This window comes from Cavia porcellus, unplaced genomic scaffold, assembly GCF_034190915.1.
Source record: "Cavia porcellus strain 051 isolate PalLab524CR breed Dunkin Hartley unplaced genomic scaffold, mCavPor4.1 scaffold_22, whole genome shotgun sequence".
Taxonomy (NCBI): domain Eukaryota; kingdom Metazoa; phylum Chordata; class Mammalia; order Rodentia; family Caviidae; genus Cavia; species Cavia porcellus.
In genome coordinates, this window is record NW_026947505.1 from 35,510,285 (window position 1) to 35,537,840 (window position 27,556).

The window sequence follows — 27,556 nt, forward strand, 5'->3', positions numbered from 1 at the left end:
ATCGAATTTAGACAATGGAAATTATGGTAATAACAGTTAAGCTATCATTTCAAAATATCAATGTCTTTCACACAGGAATCAGTGACAGGGTTTTATACTATGAAGAGTCATTATATCATGTGTAAGTTCAGCCCAAAGACTTTTTAAAAGGTATGATATGGATGACATACCAAAAATGAGAACTATTAATACACCAAACAGATGGCAATTAAAAGGTACTATTTTTAAGACTGAAAATCTAACAAGGTCTCTTATTACTTTAAAAAATACACACCATAAGTATAATAAACATTAAGATGAAGTTAAATGTGAAGAAAAAGAAGAGAGGGAACAAAGAATATCCTAACCTATTTTTGGTCTTTGCAGACTGTTCTCTTCAGGGTCATCCAGAAAGGCTGGCATGTAATTATTAAGTTCTGACTGAAGACAATGAACTAAGTATCTGAAAAAAATGCAAACAATTTTAATAATCTCAGCACAACATACTGCTACTGTAGACATGTTATCACACGTCAAACAATCTGTATTCTTTTGAAACATTTTCTATTTTTAGAAAAGAGTTGTATCAAGGGAAGATGCGGGGATATTTCATGGCTTTCTTCTGTTCTGATGAATGTACTTGGTGCTAAAAAAATTTTTTTTAATTAAAAAAATAAAGTTGTAACCTGAGGATCTTTAAACATAGCTCAGTGAATTCAATATTCTTAAATCACATTTTGTTTATATTGCTTGATATACCTTTGGTTAAGGTAGGCAAAAACTTTATTAGTTTTTAAAACTATACAAGAAAACGTGTGATTTAGCTTTACAGAATAGTGTCATCTTTAAACACGTATTCCTTACTTAAATGCCATCTGAACTAAGTGAGCTAAGACATCTTGGGCATCTAATGTGATCCGACTGAGGTCTCGGTCCTGCTTGATGAAGTTGAGAAGTTCAGATGCATTTGCCATCCAGAAGGCCAGTGCCCCTGCAATATTCTTTTGTTTCTGTGGACAGAACACATTTCCATAAGCAACACAAGACAAACTAAAGTAATAAAAACAAACAGGAATGCTCCTGAAAAGCTGCTGAAGATAAACCAGTACATTCCCATCTTCACCCAGGTATTTACCACAGATACCAGATACTTGCAAAGGAATTTGAGTATTCACAGTGCAGTGGAAAGCAACAACCACTGCATCTGCTTTACAGTTTTACATCCAGACAAGTGGATCTATTTAGCTGCAGTCAATGGAATGAGTGGGAAAATGGAGATTTCAAATAATACAATGCCAAATTGCAGATTATGCGTTATCTGGTAATCTGTGCGGTATACACACATGTATTCATGGTCACCCACAGCCACCCTGATACTTGTAGTCACTGGCTAGGACACCATGCAACTCAGTATCAAATACTGATCTATTGTGTCCTCTCCCGACCACATGTGCAGACCAGGCAACCTCAGATGAGATCCAAAGAATAAGAACCAAGGATAAATAATAAAGAGAAGAAACAGAACTTTTGTCATTTCATATCCACACTGAAGTGCATTAAGCAGAAATTATGAAATGCTGATAAAAGTTGCACAGTCAAAAAGGATTTTAGTACTGCATGTTTCAGTTGCTGAATGAGTGTTATGAACTGTTCAGTCCAGTTGCTGTAGTACTGTATTTGACATGAAAGCAGCATGAGAAACTCAGCTAAGCCAACATAGCTAGGATCAGCTCCCAGCAGTATGTCCTACCTGATCAACCTGGTCTACTTCCTGGAGAAAAACAGACGAGGGGAAATCAAGCAGAACGAGAGAAAGAAACTTGTAAACAATCATGATAGTTTAAAAAAAATCAAAACACTAATATGAAGGTACGACATGAAGGTACAACATTTAGTTACGCTATTCCCAAATTACATTTTCATTTATTGGTTCTGAAGCAGCTTTCGAAGTATATGACATAAAAGTTTAGTTTTATGCTCTTAACATTGGCACAAATGAATTTTATAGAATTTATAACGATGTCACAATAAAATACAGATGAACATACTGATCTCCTTAAATTATTTGCAAAGGAAGGACTTCTAAATGTCTTTTGAATGACACTGAATGCTTACTACTTAAAGGTGCATAAGAGAGTCCATTCCCCTGAATTAATTAGACGAGACAGGAAAGACCAGTAAAAACCTCAAAATAAAAGCTGAAAATTTATAAATATATAAGGAACTCATACCTAAACTAAAAAGAATAAATTAAGTTTTCAAAAGTAAAATTTAAATTATTTGCTGCGACAGTTTTTTGAGACTTCTCCAGGCACACATAAATCCTAAATTTCACACTTAAAGACTTGTCCTAGTGGTGGTGACTGCTCTGTCCAGCAGACGCCAGCAAGGAAAGTCTCAAGGCAGTGTGATGGGGAATTTCCCAGTCTGAAAATGGGATTATAAGTGCAAACGTGATGGGAGACAGACAATGACTCTGGAGTGATAACTGAAAGGAAATCCATGCTTGTTCGTAAAACAATGACACCAGAGTAACAAAAAGGTATTCAAATAAAATGACCTTCCTTTTCCTAGTTTGAGTAAAGCACTCAAAACCCCACCAAACTATTATAATGTGACTCATTCAAACATGAAAAAAAGCATGTTTTGAAAATAGTGACTTTTTAAACAATTCTCAAGGGATTAAAAGATCATTTTAGTTTCTCTCAAATGATCCTGAAAGTTGAAATACAACCACGCCACTTAATCATATTACAACATTACTACAGTTTTATAGCTGAGTAAGAACACTGGCAAATATATTAGGAAAACTTTTACAATACTTATAAATTTAGTTTTAAGAACTTTGAAGATAGCATATACTGCTATCCCACTTTCATCAACTAAAGATCAACAAAATACTTAAAGGAATGAAATCATTCTATCAACAAAATACTCTTATTTCCTGAAATTTTCAAAAATAAGCTTAGAAAAGATTTCATCTTAAGTGAAAAATTAATCATGATGTCCATCATTTCTACAGACAGACAGACAGATACATACTGTCAAAAGAAAAGCAATTAGTATTTGCATCATAGTGGGCTCATTAGAAAGGAGCAAGTGCTTTCTATAACCATGAAAAAATTCTTAGAAGGTGATTACCAGGAAGATGGGTTTTACTTCAGAGCAATGAAAATGTTGTGGGGGTAGTATTTGCACAACGTTGTAAATGCATTAAATTCTATTTGCATCAAAAAATCCAGTTAATTTTATATGAATTTAATTTTAACAAATTACTAATTCTAAGCAAACCCACAACTGTCTCAACACTTCCTCAAAAAACTATTCCTGCAGTTTTTAAAGTTTTTCTCATGATCATTATGCTATCACATGTAGTTTATGTTCACTTATTCTAGAATTTATAACAAGATTAACTTTCAATTTTTCACAGCTATACATTTTTAAAAATTCTTTATATATAACTTTTAGGGGGGAAAAAAATCTCAAAACACAGTCAAACATGTAACCAGATCAGCTATGCTGCAGAACCTCCTTCACCACTCTAAACTCACTATAAATATAGCCTGTTGGGACTCTAGGCTGGAGCTTACCTGAATGACCCCTTCCATCATGCTCACCATCTTGTTGACGACAGCGATGACCTTGTGCGTGCGTTCTGTAGGACTGAGGTCAGGTCTGTGCTGGCTGGACAATACATACCGACATGCCATGTATAATACATACGTAGGGGACAACTTAAAATGAACTGTAGAGCTATTTGTGTAATTGATAATGGCAGATAAAAATGAATCTTCGGCTGTAAAAAGATTTTAGGAAAGAAAAAAACCACAGAAAGTCATATGGAGAAAAGTGGAACAAGAAATAGTTCAATAACAAAAGATCCTGAAGTTACTTACAACTTTCCCTGAATTCAATGCTTGCAGGCAGTATCAGGTCAGGCCCAGCAGCATCCTGAGATCTAAAGAAAGAAAGTTGACACTGCTTAAAATACAGTCAACAACTTTTTAATATCTCTCTACAGAGTTTTCAAATGTAAATAAGTAGCAAATTTTTTGCCTCATGTATTACCTAGTGAAGCATCTAGATGAATGGACTAGCAGTGCTCTTTTCATAACTCCTCACAGAAGTTAGATCCTTAAAGTATAGGCTTCCATCCTGAGAGCAGAACTGACACATGATTCTGGATACATCTCATGTCTAAGGAAGGGATCAAGCTGTCCAGCAGCTGCTATAGCTATGGCTCAGATAACAGTGAAAAGACACACCACTGAGACACACTAAGAAAAGGAAAGCAAAGGTGCATTGGAAACTGAGTCCTTACACTGGGAAGAAAGCATTTTTCAAGGGGCTAGATAGCATCTGTCTTCGTCTTCTGACACAAAGTTGGACAAGATGATGCCTAAAGTTTCCTTCAGTCATTTAGTATGATCCCTTCCAATGTTCAATGATGTATGCCTTAAAAAGAGATTCTACTCACTTGTTTTTTAGCCAGGTCATATAAACTTCAAGTTATCTTTCATCGTTTAGCCTAACACTACAAAAATAAAGTAGCAAGAAGTACAAATCAAGAGGAACTATAATTTGGGTCATTTGTAAAAAGCAGAATAGTGCTAATGTTTATGTATATCCATATACTCCGCATCAAAATGAATTCGAAAGTTAGGGACATTTCTGTTTCTCAAGAAATTTCTTCAAATAGTGGGTCCTCAGCCAATGGCAAGGTGTAAGGGTGAGCATTGTTCTGTGCAATTTCTTTTCCAGTTATAAAAGTGTACATTTATACATGTGAGTCCAGCTAAGTGAAAACGATCTTGTGTTATAATGATGGTGAAAAATCATTTAAAAGACACTGCTAAACACTGCTTTTTAAAAACACTGTAAGATAAATAATTAAAAATCCAGTTTAAATCACCTTATCTTAATGGATTTATACTTTTGTTAATGGATAGTGTTGTTTAAACACTTTTCACTTTTAGATAAGAGCCATTAAAGTATTACTCCACATTTGTTTGCTACTAGCTATATTTTATCTATAATATTTACTAAAAGCCAAGCAAACAGACAAGTCATTAGCCTCCTTAATATTTCAATATCTTTGTCATTTTAAACTTTATAACAGAAATGATCAGAAAAAATTCTGTTTTTTAAAAAAAATAAACAACAAAAGACAAGAAGCATGTGTTTACCCTCTGCAAACTTCACTAAACACTGAATAGTGGGGATTATGATGACCTACACTGCATTGAAAATATCTACTAAGCTAAATACTGATCTAAATCAAACTCAGGTGTTCAAATATCACTAAATCAAACAGGTGTTCAAATTTCACTTGTTTCTGGTGAAAGAGAAGGTCAACAGAGTTGTCAGAATATTTGAAGCAGAATTACTTGCTAGTCATTTAAAACAACAGTCAATCGTCACAGCAATGCTTCAGCTGAGAAACCTTAACCAGCTACAAATGGTCTGCAATTGTTGGTTCGTTCACTGAACAAGTTACTAGAAATAAGGAAAGACTTTTCTCCACAAACAAGCATGAGTCAGGACAGATTTTTAATAGTTTATAGACTGGCTTAACATAATTCTTCTCCAACAGCAAACAGTTTTCTTCCCTCTGTTCTCATATTCTCCAAGCATCAAAAGATGAGTAAAGAGCACGAATGTAATCTGAGTTCATATAAACTATTAAGATTATCAAAAACCAAAGTAAAATAGCCAAATTAAGGCCTTCAAAATTTATTTTTCAATTTATGATTTAATGATTTGTATTCAACTTGTTTACAAAAATAAAGATATTCTTTTTTTTTTTTTATCAGTACCAGGGATCGAACTCACGACTGCCTGCTTGCAAGGCAAGCACTTATGCTGCTGAGCTAAATCCCCAGCCCCAAAATAAAGATATTCTTACAAACAATATAAATGTCCAATTATTTCAATGTATTTATTGTTGTATTTGTAGATCCTAAAGTCACAGCTAGAAAGTTGTTTTCAATTTAATGTCCTATAAAGTGTACCTGGATGACTTCAATCAATTATTCAGTAGTTTTAATAAGCCTGGCAAAAATAAGGAATTTAAATTGGAATTGGTTAAAAAAAAATTTAAAGTCATTCCAGTCACCCAAAGGATTTTTCATGTACAAAATTAGTATCTTACATTTACTAAAATGGTTCGTATATTATAACCACACCAATTAAATTAAGTTTTGTTTATTCCAACACTCCAAGTATGAAAAATAGTGAAAATGGGAAGAAAGGTTTATATACTCCATCTTGTCTTAACAACAGCAAAGTCATATTCATAGTTCAATCAAAACCTTCACTAAATTTTTATAAAACAAACTACTCTTAGCTTGCAAAATATTTAATTAAAATGTTTGGTATGGAAAAAATAACTTTTTGGCACATGGATATTACAACACTGTATTAACATGACAAGCTACATATATTTATTAATTTTGCACATTCTAAGCAACCTTTTCCCTATCCCATTTGGATTTATGCACTCCTTTAAACATCTGAGGTGACAAGTAAAACAGTATTTCTCAATCACTTTATAAGCAGAGCTATGTGTTGTAACAGTAATTTTCCATTCTAGAAATCTTACACTATACCACCAAAAACAAGTACAAACACAGAAAGTAAACTGGTTCAACAGAATCTTGCACAGCAGCCAAAAATCCATAATAAAAATTAAAACCTGGCATTCCCTGATGAATCTATGTATTTAAGAAGTCGGGAGGTATTAAAAGCTTGCAGTACACTGTGCCCTCTGCTGGATGAGGAGAAAGTGTAACTGCTTCTCTGATCTAATAGGTGATGCTAGGCATGTCACCTGCCTCCTCAGTTCTGGGATCTTTGACAGGTAATAATCTGAAATATATCTTCAAAAGCCTAAAGAGGACACACAAGGCAATGCTCCCCATTTGATGTTACAAAGTCCCATGTAATTACACTTTTTAAAAGTCTCTCCCATCCTACTCCTTTCTTTTGAAATACTAAGCCTGAACCCAAAACTTTACACTGAGCTACCCCAGCCCATTTTTTACTTTGAGACAAGGTCTCATTAAGTTGCTAAGTTTTCCAGGTTGGGCTTCAATTTGTGACCCTTTTGCTTCAGCCTCCCAGAGAGTTGGGATTATAGAACCACAACTACAGGACAGGCTGTAACATAGTATTACCCTACTTCTGCCTGAGTCCATCTGGGGCTCTAGAACAGAAGTGCTCTCCCGTCAGCTCTTGGAACCCATCACCTGTTGCTGAACTACCATGTTTAAAGCACTGAACTACTTCTCAACACTTAAACAACCTGAAGTCACGAGAACACACAGAATTCTGATTTATTAAGGTGATACATATTAAAAATGTTAAGAAAATAAAAGGGAACTATTCTGCCCTAAAAAACTAGCCAAGATCAATCCCAGAAGACAAAAACAGAAGTTTACCCTTTACTTGTCTCAAACGGGGGACACACTACATCAGAACATGAAAGTATAGCTCACCAAAATGTGCAGTCATTTTGGCTATATTTTTTAACATGTAAAAATTTTTCTAAAAACTGATGAAATAACTAGTTTCTTTTAAATATAAAAATTATCAAATACTGAAATTCATTAAAAATCCCTATCCTTCAGGTGTTGTTATAAAGCAGCCAGTTTGGAAGAACAATATTGCAACTCAGTATGTCTCCTACATCAACCTGGTAACACTGTGACATATAAGTGAACAGTACAATTACTGATAAAGCTTTTGTTTTCTGCTTTAAAAAAAAATAGCAACATAGAAAGAAAATATTACTTAAGACATTATTATGAATATTCTAAAGATGTCAGCTGAACCTCTACAAATTTAGTAAGCTTTGCCACAAAGCCATTAGAGATGGAATGCTTGGACCACTCTCCCATTTAAATCAGAAACTTTCCCTACCTGCTCTCTTGCCTGCGATAGTCCTGCTGCTGATCCACACGAATCATTGGCTTCACCATCCCTCGCTCAGCTGTGCTGGAGGCAGATGACACCCTGTCGCTGTCCAGTCTAGTGGTACTCTGTGCAGAGAAACATAATGCATTACAATGCCAAACAAGCTTTATACTAGTGCAGCAGCGAGATATCGGATATGGGGCCACCGCAAAGGGAAGGTGAGGCAAGGCCAGACACAGCCGCAATGCTGCTGAGTATGCTGTATCCATGGTGGCATGTGCAAAACCACAGGACATTAAAATAAATTAGACACTTTCATTTTCAAAGAACTAAGGGTTGGCTATAAAACACAGGCAAACAAAAATAATACGAGCACAATGATTTTTCAAAAAGTAGAACAGTGGTTTTACTCCCAAAAGATGTTCTAAAGTCAACTGTTTTGAAGTCAGAGGTCAGAGATACGTACAGTGAAGACTTGGGGGTCCTTCGTTCTTTAGTCTTAGAAATCCTACTCTCAATAGTTTAAATCCAGTACACAAACTAGTTTATTTCCTGACCATTATCAACAAAAATGGAAAACACATACATGCTGACCCAATAGAGTATATTGAGTACTTTTAAACTGCACACATTCCAAGTAACTTATCAGACAGACAAAAAGGATATTACCTACACTAAGAAAACCAAAACATATTAAAAATTTTCTATGTACTAAAATTCTTGATAGCAAAATTTCTTGTAAGAAATTGACTCTAAGAAACTAAATACAAACCATTCATATTGTCTATCCAAAAATGAGCATTGAGCTTTACATATTTTTGTTTCTTACATGTTCAATAAATGAGAATACAAAACTAATTTTCAAAGAAAATGCTTTTGCATATAAGAATCTTAACACTCCTTATTATGTTATAGAATGCATTACATTTTATTGATTATTCATGACAATTTATCAAGCCAATGTTTTACTACACTATTCAAAATGTTATCAGTGTAAAGAGTACTGTGATATCAATTTTCAATATATAAATATATATATATACACAATATAACAATTAGATAAAATACATTCATACATTAAAAAACTGCATGGTCAGTGGGTAGCATTATTATTTAGACTACTAAAAAAGCGTATAGCTAGTGATAATGTGATGAATAAACTAGGTATGTTTATATGTTGCATATTATAATGCATTTTGCTTTTAAGTGACTTTTAAAAATGTAAGAAAATGCTCACAAGATAATGACTATAGGAAGGAGGACAAACAAGTACAGAGAAATCGATCTGTCCAGCCATACAAACATACTGTATGTCAATGAACACAAGTTCCAACGTTTGTGTGGAGAGAGAGCTATCAATACAGCTGTGTGGATATGTCAGCGAGCAGCAGCATGACAGAAAGCTGAGTATGGAGAAAGAGACAACTGCAAATGATCTACACTCTGATAAAAATAAGTATACAAAGAATGAGAGATCCAGGCAGCTATGTGACATGTGTCAGTGAAGAGAACCAGGACAGAAAGGATACACAAAGAGATCTATCCAGGTTATAGAGAGCTCTTGGTACATAGGAGCAGGACAGCTGGATGGGAAACGGGGGGTGCTATATGGCTTGTGTGGACATCTGTAAGAACAGGAGCAGGATAGACGATGAACTATTTCTTCTCTCTGATTCTCCTCTGTTATGCTACCTTGCCTGAGAGCCAGATGACCATGGACTGAAACTTCTACAAATTGTGAGCTGAAAAAAAAACTTTTTTCCTTTTAACCTTGATTGTTGGGTATTTTGTTTCAGCAACAACAAAAGTAACTACGACAAGAGCTAATATCACACCAGAGAAGTCTAGGAAACATGCTCCTTGTGGAGGAGAAAGCACAATGTCCTGGCTGCAAGAAAGAGCAAATAATCTCATACCTCTTCTTCACATGTCTCTACAAGAAAAACAACAAAATGGTACAACCCATGGAGGAAGGCCACTGTATCATACTGTAATGAGTATTTTACCAGCATATCTGTTCATGATGTTCTACAATGTTAAGCGCACAGTTCAGGTAATAAATACGTAATTGCTTACCCTGCTTGTTGGCAATGCTGTTCCACTGTGAACATCTCCTCCCAAGTCAAAGGTTGTCTCCTGAACAGTTCTGTCAAGATTTAAAATAAAAACAGAGAATTAACTTTCAACCAACAGGTCGAAGTTTCTTCTTCATAAAACATAGGAAACAGTTTAGTTAAATACACTGGTGTTCAAAGATCATCCAGAATTTGCTCTATAGCTGGGCAGAGTGGCACATGCCTATAATCCTAGCTACTAAGGAGACTGAGGCAGGAGGATCACAAGTTTGAGGCCAGCCTAGGATACTTAACAAGACCCTGTCTCAATATAAAAAGGGCTGGTCATGTAGCTCAGTGGGAAAGGTACTTGCTTGCTTAGCATGGAGGCAACTTTGGGTTTGATTTTTCAACATCACTCTAAAACTTTAAAACAATTGCTTTATTTTCACCATAGAAACTTATAGCATAAAAAAGCCAAAACAATGGTGCATTTAAGAAATTTTCTTATGGGTGTATTCTGAACAGTTTAAGGATCATATTTTTTCAAAACCATTTGTAGACATGGTAAAGGTAAAGGAGATCATAGAAGTGAGGAACCCTTCTGCTTGAGCGCCACTAAGGGAATGGGAAGCTTTTGGTAATGTTAGTAGTCAAATCAAGAGTTAGCTTAGTTTGAACAATTTTTTTAAAAATCTCAAAAACTTCTTGATGAAATGAAATAATCATTAGAAAAACAATCAGAATACAAACAAAATCTCATTTTGAAGAGTAAAGAGCTGAGGCAAGTTAATTCTTTGGCATAAATGAAGGATGAAGGCAAACCACTCATCTCAAACAACAGAGAAAAAAGGAGAACTAAAGCCATCTAGAAACCAACCAGGATCAATCACTGGTTAAATTTCCTGGATTGCTACGTGAGTAATGAAAAAAATGACCTATCTTTTTTTCTAGTGTTTCAAAAGTACACGGTCTAGTTTTTAAAGTATGCTGGTACTTAAGCTCAATCTAGAGAATGAAACAAGGAATGGTATAGAAGTTCATTTTGTCACATTTAGCAAAGCAAACACAAATTTCTCTTACCCCGTCACTAAGAAAACAAAACTATTTTACAATGCAAAATAATACCATGCTTTAAATAGTAACTTTTGCAAAGTAAAATTTTTATTAAAGACTAAACTTTCTGTACACAATTTTACACATTATATCAAGTTGGGTTTTTTGTTTTGTTTTGTTTTTTGGGGTTTTTTTTGCAGTAGTGAGGATCAAACTCACAACCGTGTGCTTGCCAGGCAGACGCTTATGTCACTGTGCTAAATCCCTGCCCCATATCAAGTTTTCAAAATTTAGAATACTCATGCCATCCAGATATTCACAAAAAACACAGAAGTATTTTGGCAGTGCCTTGAAAGATTCAGTTTAGCTGTTTGCTCTCTGACAGCAGACATAAAAAATGCAACAGCTCACCTTGTGCCAAAAACACACACAAAGGTTACCATCCCTAGCTTTCTTTTAGGAATAGTACATGAGTATAACTAAAGCCTTCTTGATTCTTTTTTACAATTAACATCCTACAGCTCCTTAAGTTTTCTTTGCCCAATGCTGCCTCTTTTATGCTTTAATATGGGCTCACCTGTATTGTACTCTGGGTGGGTGAACAAGGCTAACATTACTTCAGTGTTTCTGACTGAGTACTTTTGATAGTAAGCATCACTCTCTTTTCAGCTTTCAGAGCATGGTAATACCACATACTATGGTATTCAATGGACACAGCAGAGATGCATAAATATGAGTCTTGGGGTATTATTTGAGATCCCTAAAATTCTTAAACTTAAAATTAGCATTAAACACTGCTAACTGCTGGTAACCAAGCCTAAGATAGATTATGGAATCTGCATTTTACAGTATATAGTATTTACTCAGAAATTGATGATCTGACATTAGACGAAATGGTTATAAAAAATGTTTTTCTTCTAATTTATGGATGATATATTGAGCCATTACATTGTGTTTAGAAGCTTTGCCAGAAAACTACATAATAATAAAATTTCACAACATTCTCCAGACTGAAATCCAAGCTATAGTCTTGTATTCTGGCCAGGAATATGGTAAGAAGAAACAACACTAGACTGGGAGACTGACTTAACTCACATACAGAAAAACTTCACAAAGCAAAGATGAAGGGCTGATCAAGTGTGGGACAGAGATTGTATCTACAATTCCATCTATAGTAGCAAACATAGGCAGTAAAAGGTTAAGTAACAAACACTCAAACAGAGGTAGATGCAAAAATAAAGTGCAACTGTAAACATGAAACTGTAACTGCAGGCACTGCTGAGAAATAACACATGAGGTCCACAAGGGGTTCTGCAGTCAGCCCTGAGCAGCTCCGGAGTAAGCAGGAGGGAAGGCTGTGATGTGAGTGTGCTTTACCCTACCAGGTGTCAGGGAAGACAGGTGTAAGAAAGGCTGACAATTCAAACAGAAAACATACGAACCTGACTCCATGCGCCTATTTAAACTAAAGGTAGGGATAGCAAATAGACAAAATAAAAAACACAACTTTAAGAAAGCAATATTTTGGGCCGAGGATATAGTTCAGTGGCCCAAGTGCCTGCCTGACAAGCACAAGGTATTGAGTCTGATTTTTGCTACCAAAAAAAGAAAGACAAGAATATTTTAAAACTGGTTATCTTGCACATGAACTACAAGAATGAATGTACACACATTCAGTTTAAAGATTAAACAAAGAGAAAGAAATGGATTTTCCTACATAGACAGTAAAGATGCTTGCTGGTTCTCTTTGGGAGTTATGAGGCAGGGTCATCTCCTCTAGCTCCAGGTGACAGACTTAGTCAGCTCATGAACACTGCAAACATCCCTTTGCCTAAAGAAATATATGTGATGATACACCAAGGGTTTATCTTGGAGAAAGATGTTAGTTCTAAATAGTAACTAACACCTGGCCCAAAGTGTAAGCTCTGGGAGGGTAATAAAGGCAAGTCATAGAAAAAAATTACATGAAAAGCAATGTGGAAAAGTCTACCAACATACTGGTTTGTGTCTCTGCTCTTTGGATAGAAAGTTTATACTTCAGTGGAGTTTTTGAGTCATCATAAATACCATGAAGAAAGAGTACTGGAGCTATTTTTCCAAGATCATTATCCTGTCAACCTGTGAAACAGATAATAAAGTAGCTAATAACCATGTTTATTTTTAAAATTATCAATTACCAAGAGAAGTCATTCCTCTCCACAAGTTTCCCAGTAAGTGGCCACATTGCAAGTCCTCACAAAAGGCACTAGGTGGAGCTATAAGATTCTAAATTCTTCAAGAGATTTTGGTATATTTAGCAGTTACAAGAAAAAAAATTAAAAACTTCAATAAAACATTTTTAAAAATTAGTATCTAAATTTCTAATTTTAAGGTGATATTAGCATCGTTCTTCTCTTTAAAACTTACCCAACTTAATAGTCAAAATCAGAAATGCTATTTTGATTTTTACAGAATTGAAACAAAAAGTAAAAAGCCTAATTCAAATTATTTTAAGTATATTCAACACACTCGAAAACCTTAAGGTTGATAAATCTTTAAGGATGATCTACATCATATTCACCCAGGTTTGTGCCGTGGGCCCTTGACCATCAGGCCTCCGTCCACAGATCTCTTTGCAAGGCTGTGGTCCTGGCTGGGATCCACAAACTTAAACACATGTGACGCCCCAAACTGCACTTTCATGCCACTCTGCAGCATGGTTGTTTCTGAGATGCGCTGGCCATCTACATAGGTCTCTGCATCCATACTTCTTGGTGTCACAGTGACCACTCCATCCATGTTGGTGAGGTCACAGTGATGGGGCTGAATTCCTGGGCCAAACAACTGGAAACAGAAGGAAATTAAAGACATTTTTCACTATGAAGTACATAGTTTTTAAAAACAGAAATTAAAAATTTTGAGTTGTCCTATAATCAACACAATTTAACAAGCTCTGGGTTTTGGTGTTTTTAAGTGGATTCCCCACAAACAGGATACAAAGAATTATCTAAAAATAAAAATTAAATTTAAAAAATTATTATAGGAAAATATACATTGATAAGAATGATGGGATAATAGTGTTTAACAACAAGGAATATTTCAAGAGGAATGAGCACACTCACAATGGTTACATAATTCATGTATCTTGTTGCTGGGTGGCTTGAACCACCAATGGTGCAGGCATAACGGCCCCATTGGACATTTTATTTTCTTATTTATTTATACCAGGAATTGAACTCAAGACCTCATATGGGCTGGTTTTTAAAATTAATTTTATTAATAAAAAGACCAATAAAAGTGATTAGATCTGTTTGTACCACAGTGGTACAAGTTGCCTGATGGGACAGTCACGCATATATCGCCATTGGTTCATGCAGGCAGAAATGTGCAAACAGCAGTATGCCTTTTCCTATAAAATGCTTTCTTAAAAATTTAAACATTCAGTAGTATATTTTTGCCACATCTTGCCAAATAATTGTTACTGAAATGTTAAAATATTTAGATGTTTCTAGCACCTAGTAGTACCTGACTTAAGGCATATTCCAACTTTGCATTAAAAAGCATATGACACCTGCACACTTCTCATCCCAGCATGTGAGAGGCTGAAGCAGAACTGCCACGAATTCGAAGCCAGCATGGGACACATGTGAGTTCAAGGCCAGCCTGAACTACAGCAAGTCTCTGTATCAAGAAGGAAGGGAGTGAAGGAAAGTAGGAGACAGGGAGAGACAGAAATTGTGCACACATGCAAGCAAGTGAGTAAGCAAAAATGAAAAAGGCATATGATCAAGGCAGGTGTGCAGTACAGTGATCAAAGCACTTGTCTACCATGAGTGAGAACGCGAGTTCATCCCCAGCATCACAGGAAAAATGTAAGCAGTATATGATTGTGGTCACCTTAAACATTTCCTACACAGTTAGTAAAACAATCTATACAGCTCTCTACAATTCAAACACCTCTACTTAATGTTTTACTGCTTTGCTAGCAATGAAAGAATCATAGAATTAAAAGCCCTATCATTTTAGAACTGAGAAACAAGAGCAAAGATAATTTACCTGAATTCAAAGTGACAAATCCTGATTTCACATATTCAAAAAAAAGTATCAAGTTCTGTTTCAAGCACTTTAGAATTATATTTAGCTAGTTCTTATTGAAGACCTGCTGCTGTGTGTCAGACTCACCAAAAGAACTTCCCCAATCTTAAAGCAGATCGCCTTCTTGGAGAGAAAGAGTAAGGAGCTCAAGGACAGTCATAACCAACCCAAGTTTCTGGAGGGTGAGCTCAGACATAAACACAGACACTATTCTTTCTACACTAAAGCAAAGTGACTCAGAGTAGATGACCTATTTATAGTTAAACGGAAAGTCAGTAATTTTGATTTATTCATTGTCCCTGTGGCCGGTTCTCTACTTTATGCTGCCTACTGAATATGTAGAACTACAGCAAGAGGTTTGCACTGGAAGCTGATAACGCACCTGGATAGAGTTGTCATCAAACTTTTCCGTCCCAACTTCAGTCACACTCAACTGAAGGCGGTAAAGCTTTGGTTTGTCTCTGGAGTCAGAGCCATCTGCGAGGAGAGAAGAAAGAGCTCATCCACCGTCTAATATCCTTGTCATTTTACTTGAAATAAACAAAACTTTATGAAAATGATAACTACGGGTCCCACTTCTCAGGATTTCTTTTAGAGAACACTCCAACTTACATCATACAGTTCAACACACTGGATATACAATCTTCAAAGAAGTACATATAGAGGCTTCTGTGTAACAGAAAGTGCTAAAACTATTACTAATTGCAACATTTTTTCATTACATAAAAGTAAATGTTCTCTATGGGTTGCCCTGGATTGTTGTTGATGACTCGGGTGAACTGGGTTAGTAGTGTGATCACCATGAAAGATGTGCATCTTCACAGCACAAAACAGCTGGTGAGACATAGAGAAATCAAATGTGGAAGTTCGTAATTGTGGACTTCTCACAGCAACCCACCTCCTGGATCACCATCCACAGAATGCGGACTTAGGAAGACTTTTTCTGAACTATTTCCCCAATGAATCTGATGTCCTTGTCTGAAAAAAACTGCTGGCAAAGTTCTTAGCTCCTTGGGATAGAACTTGCATTTTAAAAAAAGGAAAATTGTGTTTGTTTGGGTTTCTGTCACTTTAAACCTTTCTAAACTGTTGGAACTTTTAGATTGTAGAATGACTTTCTATGATGGAGAAGAGGTGGGAGGAAAAAAGAAACATCACTGCCAGGATGCTAACTCTAATATACTGAACATGTTCCCCTACTTCTCAGCCACTACACTCAAGTGGTACAAGAGGGTGTCCAGTGACTTCTCTGATTTCAGAGTTGATCTACAAGAAAATATGCCTGATGGAATCCAGGAATTCTGATACAACTTCAGACTTCAACTGTACCACAGCAAATACAGTTTCCTTAAAAGGCAAATGAAAGTCTCCCTGACCTACTTCATGACTGCCTGCTAACTTTCAGAGTAATTTAGTAAAGAGTCAGCAGTCACTGGCATCAGGCACATAAGCTGAGTCTCAGAGGTTAAACATTTTGGAAGGCCCGGGCATGTAAACAGAGTCTGACTGCCAAGTTCTCTCAGTCCTGGTGAGTCTGAACTCTACACGACAAAACACACCACAAATTCGTAATTTGTTACTACTGTCATTAGTTTTTAGAGTAATAAAGTAATATTCTAATGACAAAATTTCTATTTCTGAATTATTTCAGGAATCTGTGACATCTAGGGAAAGGAAGAGATGACAATGAAGTATTTCAGATACAAATGCTTAACATCTATCCAAAAACTGATTCATTGTCTATGTTGCTTCCGTTGGAATATTTATTTTCAGTGCTGTTATATAAAGTCCTGGTCCAAATGAGACATCGAACTCATCTGGGGATTTTTGTGAACATGGGCAGTTCCTCTCTCCTCCTGGAATGCCCACTATTTTATTTGTTTTAAGCACCATGACAGTATTAATCACCTACTCTCTCTTGTCCTTCAGAGTGCTGCATCAACTGTTTTTCAGTACCATGAACGACACTTTTCAAAAACTACAGATTCTCCCCGCTTCATCCCAGGGTTCCACGTGGCTAAGTTTTCCCTGATTACAACTTTCAATGTGTGGTCCACAGAAGGTACACAATAAAGTCTTAGTATGCTAACAGTGACTATTTACATTAAAAATGAAGATAACCAAGTAATTCAATAGTTAGAAACTACGCAAGCTATAAAAAGAAAAGGAGCAAATAAGTAACCATGTCAGAAATAAGATAAATTATTTCAACGCAAAGTTAAAAATACAAGCACAGGAAAGAAAGATATATCTATTGCGAGTGAAAAAAATTTCATATTAATATTCCTCTGATGTTTGATTGCTACTGAAAACATCTTGGGAATTAGCAAAGCGCTGTTAAAACAGACCAGGGAATATGAGAGAAGGGTCACAGGCCGCTTTCCCAGGCTCCCCTTCCTCACCACTGCACTGCAACAAGAAACCTGAGATAAAGTACGTTGAGTGCAGAGTCTGGAGGGTCGTCCCAGCCACAGTGGGAAAAAACCATTTGGTCTGAGCAGCGACAGAAAGAGTGGAAGGGGCAGGCAACAGTGCCTGGTGCCTCCTCCCCTTTCTTGTGGCCAGCCAGTCCCTGAGCCAACTAACAGCAGCTGAGCATCCACAGGCATAAGCAGTCAAACCCCTAAATACACATTCCCTGTGTTTCCCTTTCACAGCAAGGTTTCTGCCCAATCCTAAGCACTTTTCTTCCAGGAGAAAACCACAACGTATCTGTAGGAACTTTACAAGACAGCTTGGAGCAACCCCACCACTGCACTGCACATCTGCCAAAAAAGTATCCTTAACAGAGTCCCCTACCTGAAAAATCTGGGACCAGAACTAGTTAAGATTTCAAATTTTTAATTTATAGTAACAGATACATCGCCATTATTCCCCCCTCAAAATCTATTATTTCTGCCACTTTCTGAAGGATTTCTGGAAATTCTCTTTAGACAGTGGCTTTAATTGCACTGTTATGATTGCCTTGAGATCCTGAATCAATTCATAATGTTCACCTTTCATGGTCATTTTGACTTCAAGGATGAGCTGGAATGGTGCTAGACCCAGTGAATAAGATGGACAAATGCACACTGCACTGTTTTTATCTGTCTGCTTTTCCACACTGGATGTTGCTTGGCAGTTGCAGTCATTACATTTTTAATCACACCTCTTTATAAAGACACAAAAGAGGACTTCCAGAACTGCTTCAGAAAGCAGCAAGAAGGCTGGAGATATGGCTCAGTGATACAGAGCTTGCCTAACATGCACAAGGCCCTAAGTTCAAACCCCAGTACCAAAACAAAACAAAACAAAATCCCAGAAAGTGGTGAGAACAATAGAGTAAGTATGTTCGACCCAACGGACAGTACTTTGAGGGGGACTAATAGCAATGTGTCTTTTATTATACTAAACTTTTTAAATGTGGAGGTTGAGGCAGGAGGATGGCTGCAAGTTCGAGGCTGCCTAAGCTACAGAGTTCAAGGCCAGCCTGAATTACATAGCGAGCCCATGTCTAAAAAGTAAAATGATCATACCTCATACACCTTATACACAGAGCCTGCAGGCAATTTCATAGGACACATTAACTACTTCTATTTTCCAACCACAATCTGTTAAATGGGGTCAGGTGTGGAATTTTCCACTTGTGGGTGTCTTGTCAGTGCCCAAAGGTTTCAGATTTTCAGATGAGAGATGCTGTGCCTGTATTCTCAGTGCAAAGGGGGAACAGCAAAGCTTAAACAAAGGATAACACACCCTTAAGGCACTTTGTTCTCAGTTTACAATTTTGTCACACACTCTTTTCTGTCTGTAGCTGCTTCCAAAGGTAACTTAAGAAAGCAAGAGCAGCAAAATAAGCTTACAGTAATTAAAATGAATATCAAAGGACAGACACTTCATAAGTATGTATAAAATGACAGTACAATGATTTTTTTCATAAATGTATTATCTGATCAATTAATACCATTTTACCCAGGAGGTCTCCTCGTGCCCCAGTTACAAACGTAGTATTAAGCAGAGCATTACCTTCATAACTGTGATAGCTGTAGTAGGCAAAGTGACTCCTTCTCCCTGGGGTTAAGATAATGCCAGGACCCAGGTGAAGGCAGCATCAGCAGGACAGAGACCATGCAGAACACGTGGGAGGGGGAAGGAGGAGAAGAGACGTAGAGGGTAAGCTTCAGTGAGACATGTCTCAAAGGAAGAAAAGGTACATTTTACCCGTCAGCTCTCAGAGCTGTGCGGACAAGAGTACAGTAGTGCCCCGGTCAGTGTTTTAGAAACCAGTGTAGACTGTTAAGGAAACAGCAGGACAATAGGTGAGTTGCCAAGCAATAGGACAGCAAGAGGGAGTTAACCGTATAGAAGGTTATCCACCCACCTGGCTGATTTCTGCTTAATGAACACACTCAGATCCAGTGTAAAGAACAAAGCAGCATCCTGCTCCTATTCCTCCAAAAGACAGTGTAAGCATACACTCACTTCTCAGAAACCTCCTATTTCACCTGGGCAGGACCTCAACACTGAGAAAAGGTACTTGGCTGACACTGTATCCATCACACGAATCCATTTATAACATATCAAATGTAGAAATCCTATTTTCTCATAAATGGAAAATAGATTGATTTCATTCAGCATGCTGATTTTGACTGATTAATAAAAACACCTCACTGAAAGGACAAAAGCTTTGAGTAACAGAATCCTCAACTAACACTCAGATCTATTAGCCTTTGCCCTTAGGAGAGCAGAAGAGTTCTATATCACAGGCACCTGTGGACAGCAGGACACGTCCCACAAGCCACCCAGATAATTCATGAGTGTAGACAAGAGACAGTGCTGGGATTATTTCCAGTGTGTAGATTACCTGATGGCAGGGATAATCTTACCTGCGCTTGCCTACAGGACAAGCCCAGTAAGTGTTAACTAAAAATAATGAAGTACCAAGAAATGTACGAGTAAGTATGTTGCTTGTGCTATTGCCCATATATGGTGAAAACAGACCAAATCTATCTAGGGTGTAGCATCTTCTCAAACCTACATAAAATTCTACATACTGATCATCTATGAGACTATAATTATGGCAAAATGGAAATCCTCAGTACAGTGTGAAATCAGAGGATTAATCTATTTTTGTCAGTGATCCAGCTCTGAGGCCATTATGATGCCTGACACAAAGTAAGTACTAAGTATGTGTTGAATGAATGAATGCTTAATCTGTCTCTGCTAGCCATCAAAATCAACTTTCAGTTACTCATTTGAAGAGCAAAGGCTACCATTTATCAATTTAAGAGCTATAATCTTCAATCTTAAATATTTGGTTTTAAGAAAACCATCATTAATTTCCAGCATTTAATGCAAAATTATTTATTTATTTATTTATTTATTTATTTATTTATTTATTTATTTTTATTCTGGTACTAGGAATCAAACTTGGGACCTCACACGTGCCAGGCAAGCACTTACACCACTAAGCTATATCCCTAGCCCTTTGCAACATCTTAAAGGACAGACCCAATGTTCAAAAAAGCTGCTAAATTTTTTAAGTTTTAAAACAATGGCTATATTACTGTTGCAGTTCTTTCCAACAGACAAGCAAAATCCTTTTTTATACTATATAGACATACCACTGTACTGAGATTTGCTTTATAATCGCAGTGAGAAAGTGAAACTTGACATGAACTCCAGTCACAGAACTGAGGAGCAGAACAGGCCTACTTCAGAGCTACTACTCAGGGCTATCCTGGCAGCAACTGTTAAGTAGAGTAGCATCAAACATAACTATGCCATTCTATAGTAACGTAATTCAGCTGTCTCATAAGACTGTTGGAAGCACTAATTCTTAATTCTAATAATCAGCTATAAGAAACTAAATCAATCTTAGAAATAAAAAAATCAACACTTAAGAATCAAAAAAGAGAAAAACAGTTCCTACTCAAGGAACAGCATATTATCTGTACAACTGGTTTACCTTTAGGTTAGTTTTTCCATAATTACAAATTGGGTTTTATTTTAAATGCAGTCAGGAGTAGGAAAGATGGCCCATTATCTTCGTAGCGGTCATATAAGTATTTTAAATAAGAAAAGATGTAATTTTGGTGAATGATATAGAAATACGCAATAGATAACACAATGTAAATATACAATATGCAAGGATGTATGTGTGTATAAAGACACTTCTTTAAGAATGTCAATGTATTTCCATACCTGATGGCTGACTTATAACAACAGCAGCTTAAAAGAGTTCTACAAATGATATATGCAGAGGCCTAATATGAAAATAAACTTAGTGTTTTATTTAAAAAATCAAATAGTCTTCTACTTAATAATATGGATTTCTTAGATGTATTAAGTTTAAAGACATTCCTTCTGGAAATTGTTTATACAATATAAACAGTAACCTCTCCCACACATATATGCTATTAAATCTGTCTTAGAAGAATAAATTTCAGTTTGTTGTTTTGAGTAAGTTACCTATTTTTCTAAAGTTATTTTGTTTTGCTTTCTTTTGAGACAAGTCTTGCTATGTATTTCAGGCTGACCTTGAACTTACTATGTAACCCAGGCTGGCCTTGAACTCAAGGTAATCCTCCTGCCTCAAGCTTCCCAAATTACAGGTATGTGCTATCATGCCTGGTGCTAAAGTTATTTTGGAAATATTTTCTTAAAAGGAAATAGATCACTTAAATATCTCTTAAAACACTCTATACATTCTCTTAGTTTTTTCTCTGCAATTTTGTCCATATGAATTTTATTCCTGTGCATGAATACATGTATTATAAGACCATAGTTTTTTTGGTAAACATCATCTTACGAAAGTTGCTTTAAACAATAGCCTAAACTGTTAAGTCAGCCAACAGGACACTTCTAAAATGTACTTAAAATCAGAAACATTAAAAGCTAAAAATGTACTTTAATAGTATTTGCTGGAATGATCAGCTTTCTTACCTGGGCTTAACTCTACTAAATAGGGCAGTTTCTCAGGGGGAAGAACAGAGCCATAGCCAGACCCATCAGCTCTCTCCTTCCCTTTCAGGGGCTTTCCTTCACTGTGTTTCTTCGTTTTCTTTGGGATGTAGTCTGGTGGCCTCCTCTTCAACTGAAAGACTAAAATCCCTAGAACAGAGACATTGGGAAACATCAACCAGATGGACAGGTGTGGATGGCCAGCTGACTGGCAGTCAACTGCTCACACATAACATCTGCTGAGAAATAAGTGAGCCAATTTATACTTTCACTCAATGAAGGTAGTACTAGTCCCTTGGTATGCTCTAAAAACTGCAGCAAACTATCTGCAAAGATTATTTTAATTAACATTGAGACACGACCCAGGGACATCATATGCTTGAAAACAACACTAGTTTAAGAACAAATAAATCTTATCATTCTAGATAAACCTATGATCAATGGACATATTTACACACATACACATAACACATTGGCATAAATATACACATGCAAATATATTTTATTTGACCTGATTTTTATTTAATTCAACTAACAAACTCAGAATTCAAAATAATACAAATGTAAAAATTTTTTTAAAACTCTTTCATGAGTTTTAAACCTCTACTGCTTTGAAATAATTAAGAGGAAACTGAATAGTGCCAAGTATGATTTCACTACAAGTTTAGCACCCCTAATCCATGAATATGCAATATGCTACAAATTCCAAAACTTCTGAATGGCAACAGGTTACAAATGGAAAAATGGACCTCATGTGATAGGTATCAGACATAACACTGGCACAGTAAAAGTAAGCTACAGGCTATGTGCATAGGTATGCATTAAACATAGATGAATTTCATTTTCAGACTTAGATCTCATCTTCAAGATACCTTATTCTGTATATGCAAATATTTCAAAACCTAAATCCAAAACCTGAAACACTCTGATCCAAACCATTACACAAAAAGAATATTCAACCTGTACCTAAAATGCCTAAATTACTGGAAATCTCTAGGGTGTTATTTCCCTACTGTAGCAAATCTGTCTAACTTACACAACAGTTCTGGCCAACATCACTGCTGAGAGATAACAGTAACTTTACATATTGGTATGGCTCCTTTGTGAGATGTCTTTTCTGCCTCCAGAGTTACCATGTGAGCAAAATCTGTGTATAAGACTCAGGGAGCTGAGTGCAGAGAGTCACTAAGGAGACACCTCAGCAAGTCTATACAGCAGGGAGGAACGGGTACGGCGAAGAGCCATCAGAAAACATTAATGCTCACATCTTACATCATCTGATAAAGAACATGTATCGTATAGAAACTAGACATGTTACATATGTAACTTTTAGCAAGTGAACTTACTCTTTACCTTTGTCACTTGGCCATTCCCTAAAGATTTGTAAAGGACACTCATCATCATCCAGAATAATTTCTTTAGCACCTCTTTCATCAGAATGTTGGGCTCCAGGAGGAAGCATAACCTAAATGAAAAATAGTCAACAGTGAGTAAACCCAAAAATTAAATTAGCAAGTATTAAAAGAATTTATGGTTTTTGAATGAATAAGCCACTGTAGAATTAAACTGATGAAGCACTATAAAAAATTCCCACTAGTCATCAAAAAAATTAAATAAAATTGAAAAAAATTCAAACAAAAAGCTCAGGTAGGTATTTGGCAGGTTTTATTCATTTGACTCTTAAGAAGAACTAGTCCATTTTTATCTACTCATGACAAATTTGTACATATGGCTATAATGTTTAACCTCTAAATAATTTCTTAAGGAGATGTCTTTATTGCTAATTTAAATTTCCCTATAAAGTGCTCTCATAAATACCAGGTCTTACTATACTACCACACAACAAACAGCACAGTTTTCGTTGTAGGTGATCTGTTTTTATGATTAAATTTTAAGTACCTTTTAAATGCATTATATGACCATTCATTCAAAAGCTTTTTTTAAGAAAATGCTTTAACAATGTGTTCACTGCACTTTTAATTAATGATACTGTGCTACTTTTCTTTGTGTTTTTATTGTTACCAAACATTTTGCATAATAAGAAAACCAGAAAGACTGCATTAGAGAAGAACTGGTCAATAACACAACTATCCTGCAGTCTGCGTTATCCCCTCCCTCTTAATGCCAGCACAAACTGCAGCATGATTACAGAAAACATGAGGAGAAACCAAGTCATTGTTTCCAGCCTACAAGTGTTGTCTTAACAGACTTTGCAAGCAAAACCTGTCAGCAGGCACACAGGCCAAATGGACTGATTGTATGGTTCTGTAGAATCCAGCATTCTCTTTGCAACGCTTTCAACTACTCTAAAAAGACAAAGTGATTACACAGCACAGTTTGTGCTACATTAATCTTTCTTCATTAGTGCTTTGTCTTAAATTCAATCTTCTGGCTTAGAACATGTATTAACTCAGGATCTGACCTTAGTTCATCTTTTTCATCTCAATCTTTGTCATGTATCTTCAGAGTCATAACATATGGCAGTACTCAGAATCCACAGAGCAGGCACGTAACATTATACTTCCTAGATCCCTCTGGCTGCCTCTTATGCCAGACTAGTATCCATGTGTCCTGCAACTCAAGCACAATTCCTCCACTGGCCTTCACTCACTTCTTGTCCAGTTTGGTAGTCCTTACTTGTGTTCTATTTTTAGCTCTTCTGTCTCCCTTTATTATAACCCTTTTTAAAGACTTTGTATCAGTTACAAATGGGAAAGCTGTATTTATTGAATAACTGAATATGTAGAATAAAAAATGAGTGAAGAATATGAAGCAGCCTCAGTTTATGAGGTGACAAACGGAAAAAACACAGAACTTCTAATTCAGGGTAAAAATATCAAACAACTCTTCATCTGTACTGCCTAAGAAAACTGCTCACAAAACAACAAGATTAGAAAATCAATCTAGAGGAGACACTCAAAAGAAATCAGCAAATACCGTAGCCTCAAAAACGACTGTCAGTAAAAGCTCCAATTAGGCTTTTATAACTTCAAAGTCCTGATCAAGGTGTTTTACTTTCTAATTTGCATTAATAAAAACCAGCTACAAATTACTGAAAGAAAAAGAGTCAGAAAGTTCATTATCACATCCCAAAAGGTATGCAACCTTACGGAAGTGATTGTTATCAGATAGCTTTACACACTGAAATAAAAACATACCTCTGACAAACACCTATGCAACAGGCATTCTTAAAGATTCCCTTCCATGTTCATAATATCGTGGAACACAGTTGGGAGAGGATTAGGCCTCTGCTCTGTAACTCAACACAGTGTACTACTCTGACTTAGAAAAATTCTTTACAACAGTTACAAACCAATTTTAAGTATAAGGAACACTTCCAAAATTTACTGTCATATATGGACTTAATTATTCTATAGATAAATTATGCCTCCCATAAGTACAATGCTTGCTACATAAGTATTTCACAAAGCTCAGAGTTAAAATATGGACTCTCTGCTGGGTGTGGTGGCATATGCCTGTAATCCCAGCACTTGGGAGGCTGAGGCAGGAGGATCGTACAACGTGTGCTCAAGGCTAGCCTGAACTGCATAGCTAGATCATATCTCAAAAAAAGACAAAATAATAATAATAACAACAATAAATAGAATAAAACAAAATAGGACTCTGATACTTCCCACTTATCTTCCAAGAAGAAAATACCCCAGAATGTCCTCTGCCTCAAGTATTAATTTTTCTCTGTAGAAAAAATTCATTCTGCTATCTCTGATACCTTCCAGTTAATACCAACTCACACTTCATTAGGTATTCCTCTAGCTGGTTAATAACACTATGGTTAGAAAGGAAAAGGGATCTGCTATCTCTTAACAAAAACTTGCAACTATTTTTTCTTTCCAATCCAACTTTTGACATTCATCAAGAATTACAATTCCCCACTCCGGGGTTTTCCTGTGCTGGGATCAGGCACAGTCCTGCTTCTCCCTGATGCCTGTACTGCAGCCGTCTGTTTGTCAGTTAGGTGACCATTTACAGTGTCTGCAGTCTCAGTGAGAACACTCCTCCACTGCCATCGCTTCTCCTGTACTCTGTTCATGTGCATTTAAACAATTCTGTATTTTTTGTTACAATTTTAATGTGAGGAAAACATCTGTTCTTCTTTTCAGCTGAAAATTGAGCTATATTCATAACATTATAAATCTATTCGTTTTTTTTTAAATGACCATAACTTCTTAAGTTATTCAGGAACAGATAAAATGCATTTTATTTCATCTTTTTTGCCATATCCCTCAAATAGGCAGGTTCCCAATAGTAACTGAGAAGCTGATGCTACAATTTACACAAATCAACAGAATGCCCTATTGTATTTTTCTCCTTATCTTCCATTAATTTTTCAAATTTTACTTTTTTTATTTTCTGGTTCCCCATTCCCTTGGCCATTACTAGAATAATTATTAAGCTTTATGAATCTTTGAATTGCTATTACTGTTGAAAAGTAATAGTTGAGGTAAAGTTGTTTCATGTTCAAACTGTGATTATACATCTCTTTTCAATGCAGAAGGGTGGTACATTATTGGTCTGAAGGTATGTTAATTTCCAGTTTATATTTGACACTATTATTGTTGCTGATTTTATTACTATAGCCAATGTGACATAACTGTTGCTATTAACTGGTTTTTTCTGGATGTCAAGGGATCTACACTGCCTTTGTGCCATTAACAATTCTGAGGTTCATTGCTGGAAAACTGGGTGCTGGGCCAAATAAAATGCAGCCTCCAAATAAATGAAAGTGGCTAAATTTGGGGACAGAGGCAAAGGCCAATAGTTAGCCATGCCCAGAAAGCATGGCTGAAAAACACATTAACTAAAGAGATCGCCATACTAGCAGTAAGCTTTCTCACTATAATCAAGCCACACACACACACACACACACACACACCAAACAAATAAACAAGAATCAAAAATACAGAAACATAAGAAAACAAGGCAACAAAATGCTCTCAAAAACTCCCAACTTCCCCGAAACTCATTTATGGGATAAAGGGAGGAAATCACAAGTCACACAATTGAATTATTCAAAAGGGTAACAGGTAAGATCACAAAACAGATCAGTAAATTGTTTGGTAAGCTCAAATAAGATACAGTACAACTAAACAGATAAGGAGTCTAATAAACAAATGATCAGCAAGTCTACAGAAGACACTAAGAAAAAAACCAGTTGAAGTAAACAAAATAAGACAAAACATGAAAGATAAGCACAGAAAAGAATTAGAGCTCATAAAACATACCAAAGAGAAATTTAGGAGATTAAAAATTCTATCAAAAGTAAAAGCAGTAGGAGTGACCAGTGTGGGGACAAGTGTCAGAACTAGAAGACAGGGCTATCGTTGGTGACCAATTAATCAGAGATAATTTGAAAATAAGAGAATATAAAAATTTGATCCAACAGCTCTTTCAGATGATACAAAGAAAACTAATCCAAGATTAACTGGAAATGGGGAAAAATCAGAAGACAGAACAAAGGGCATAAAAATACCTGTTTACAGAAATAATAGCAGAAAACTTTCCAAATGCTACATGGG

The 27,556-nt window shown here is 36.1% G+C and overlaps 1 protein-coding gene across 23 annotated transcripts in view; it reads right to left on the bottom strand.

Moving 5' to 3' along the window:
* Afdn (afadin, adherens junction formation factor) overlaps positions 1 to 27,556 on the bottom strand; it is a 149,572-nt gene that overhangs the window by 48,802 nt on the left and 73,214 nt on the right. For 15 of the 23 annotated variants that reach the window (XM_063233048.1, XM_063233045.1, XM_063233046.1 and 12 more), the window contains exons 7-18: positions 23,373 to 23,484; positions 22,002 to 22,169; positions 19,083 to 19,127; positions 15,460 to 15,554; positions 13,564 to 13,826; positions 9,970 to 10,039; positions 7,900 to 8,018; positions 3,876 to 3,937; positions 3,570 to 3,775; positions 1,730 to 1,750; positions 844 to 989; positions 348 to 442 (exon numbers count right to left, since the gene is read on the bottom strand). In XM_063233048.1, the coding sequence (XP_063089118.1) occupies positions 348 to 442; positions 844 to 989; positions 1,730 to 1,750; positions 3,570 to 3,775; positions 3,876 to 3,937; positions 7,900 to 8,018; positions 9,970 to 10,039; positions 13,564 to 13,826; positions 15,460 to 15,554; positions 19,083 to 19,127; positions 22,002 to 22,169; positions 23,373 to 23,484 (1,402 nt within the window). The remainder of the gene's footprint in view (positions 1 to 347; positions 443 to 843; positions 990 to 1,729; positions 1,751 to 3,569; positions 3,776 to 3,875; positions 3,938 to 7,899; positions 8,019 to 9,969; positions 10,040 to 13,563; positions 13,827 to 15,459; positions 15,555 to 19,082; positions 19,128 to 22,001; positions 22,170 to 23,372; positions 23,485 to 27,556) is intronic. The other 8 variants (XM_063233063.1, XM_063233061.1, XM_063233062.1 and 5 more) reach the window with 3 other exon arrangements.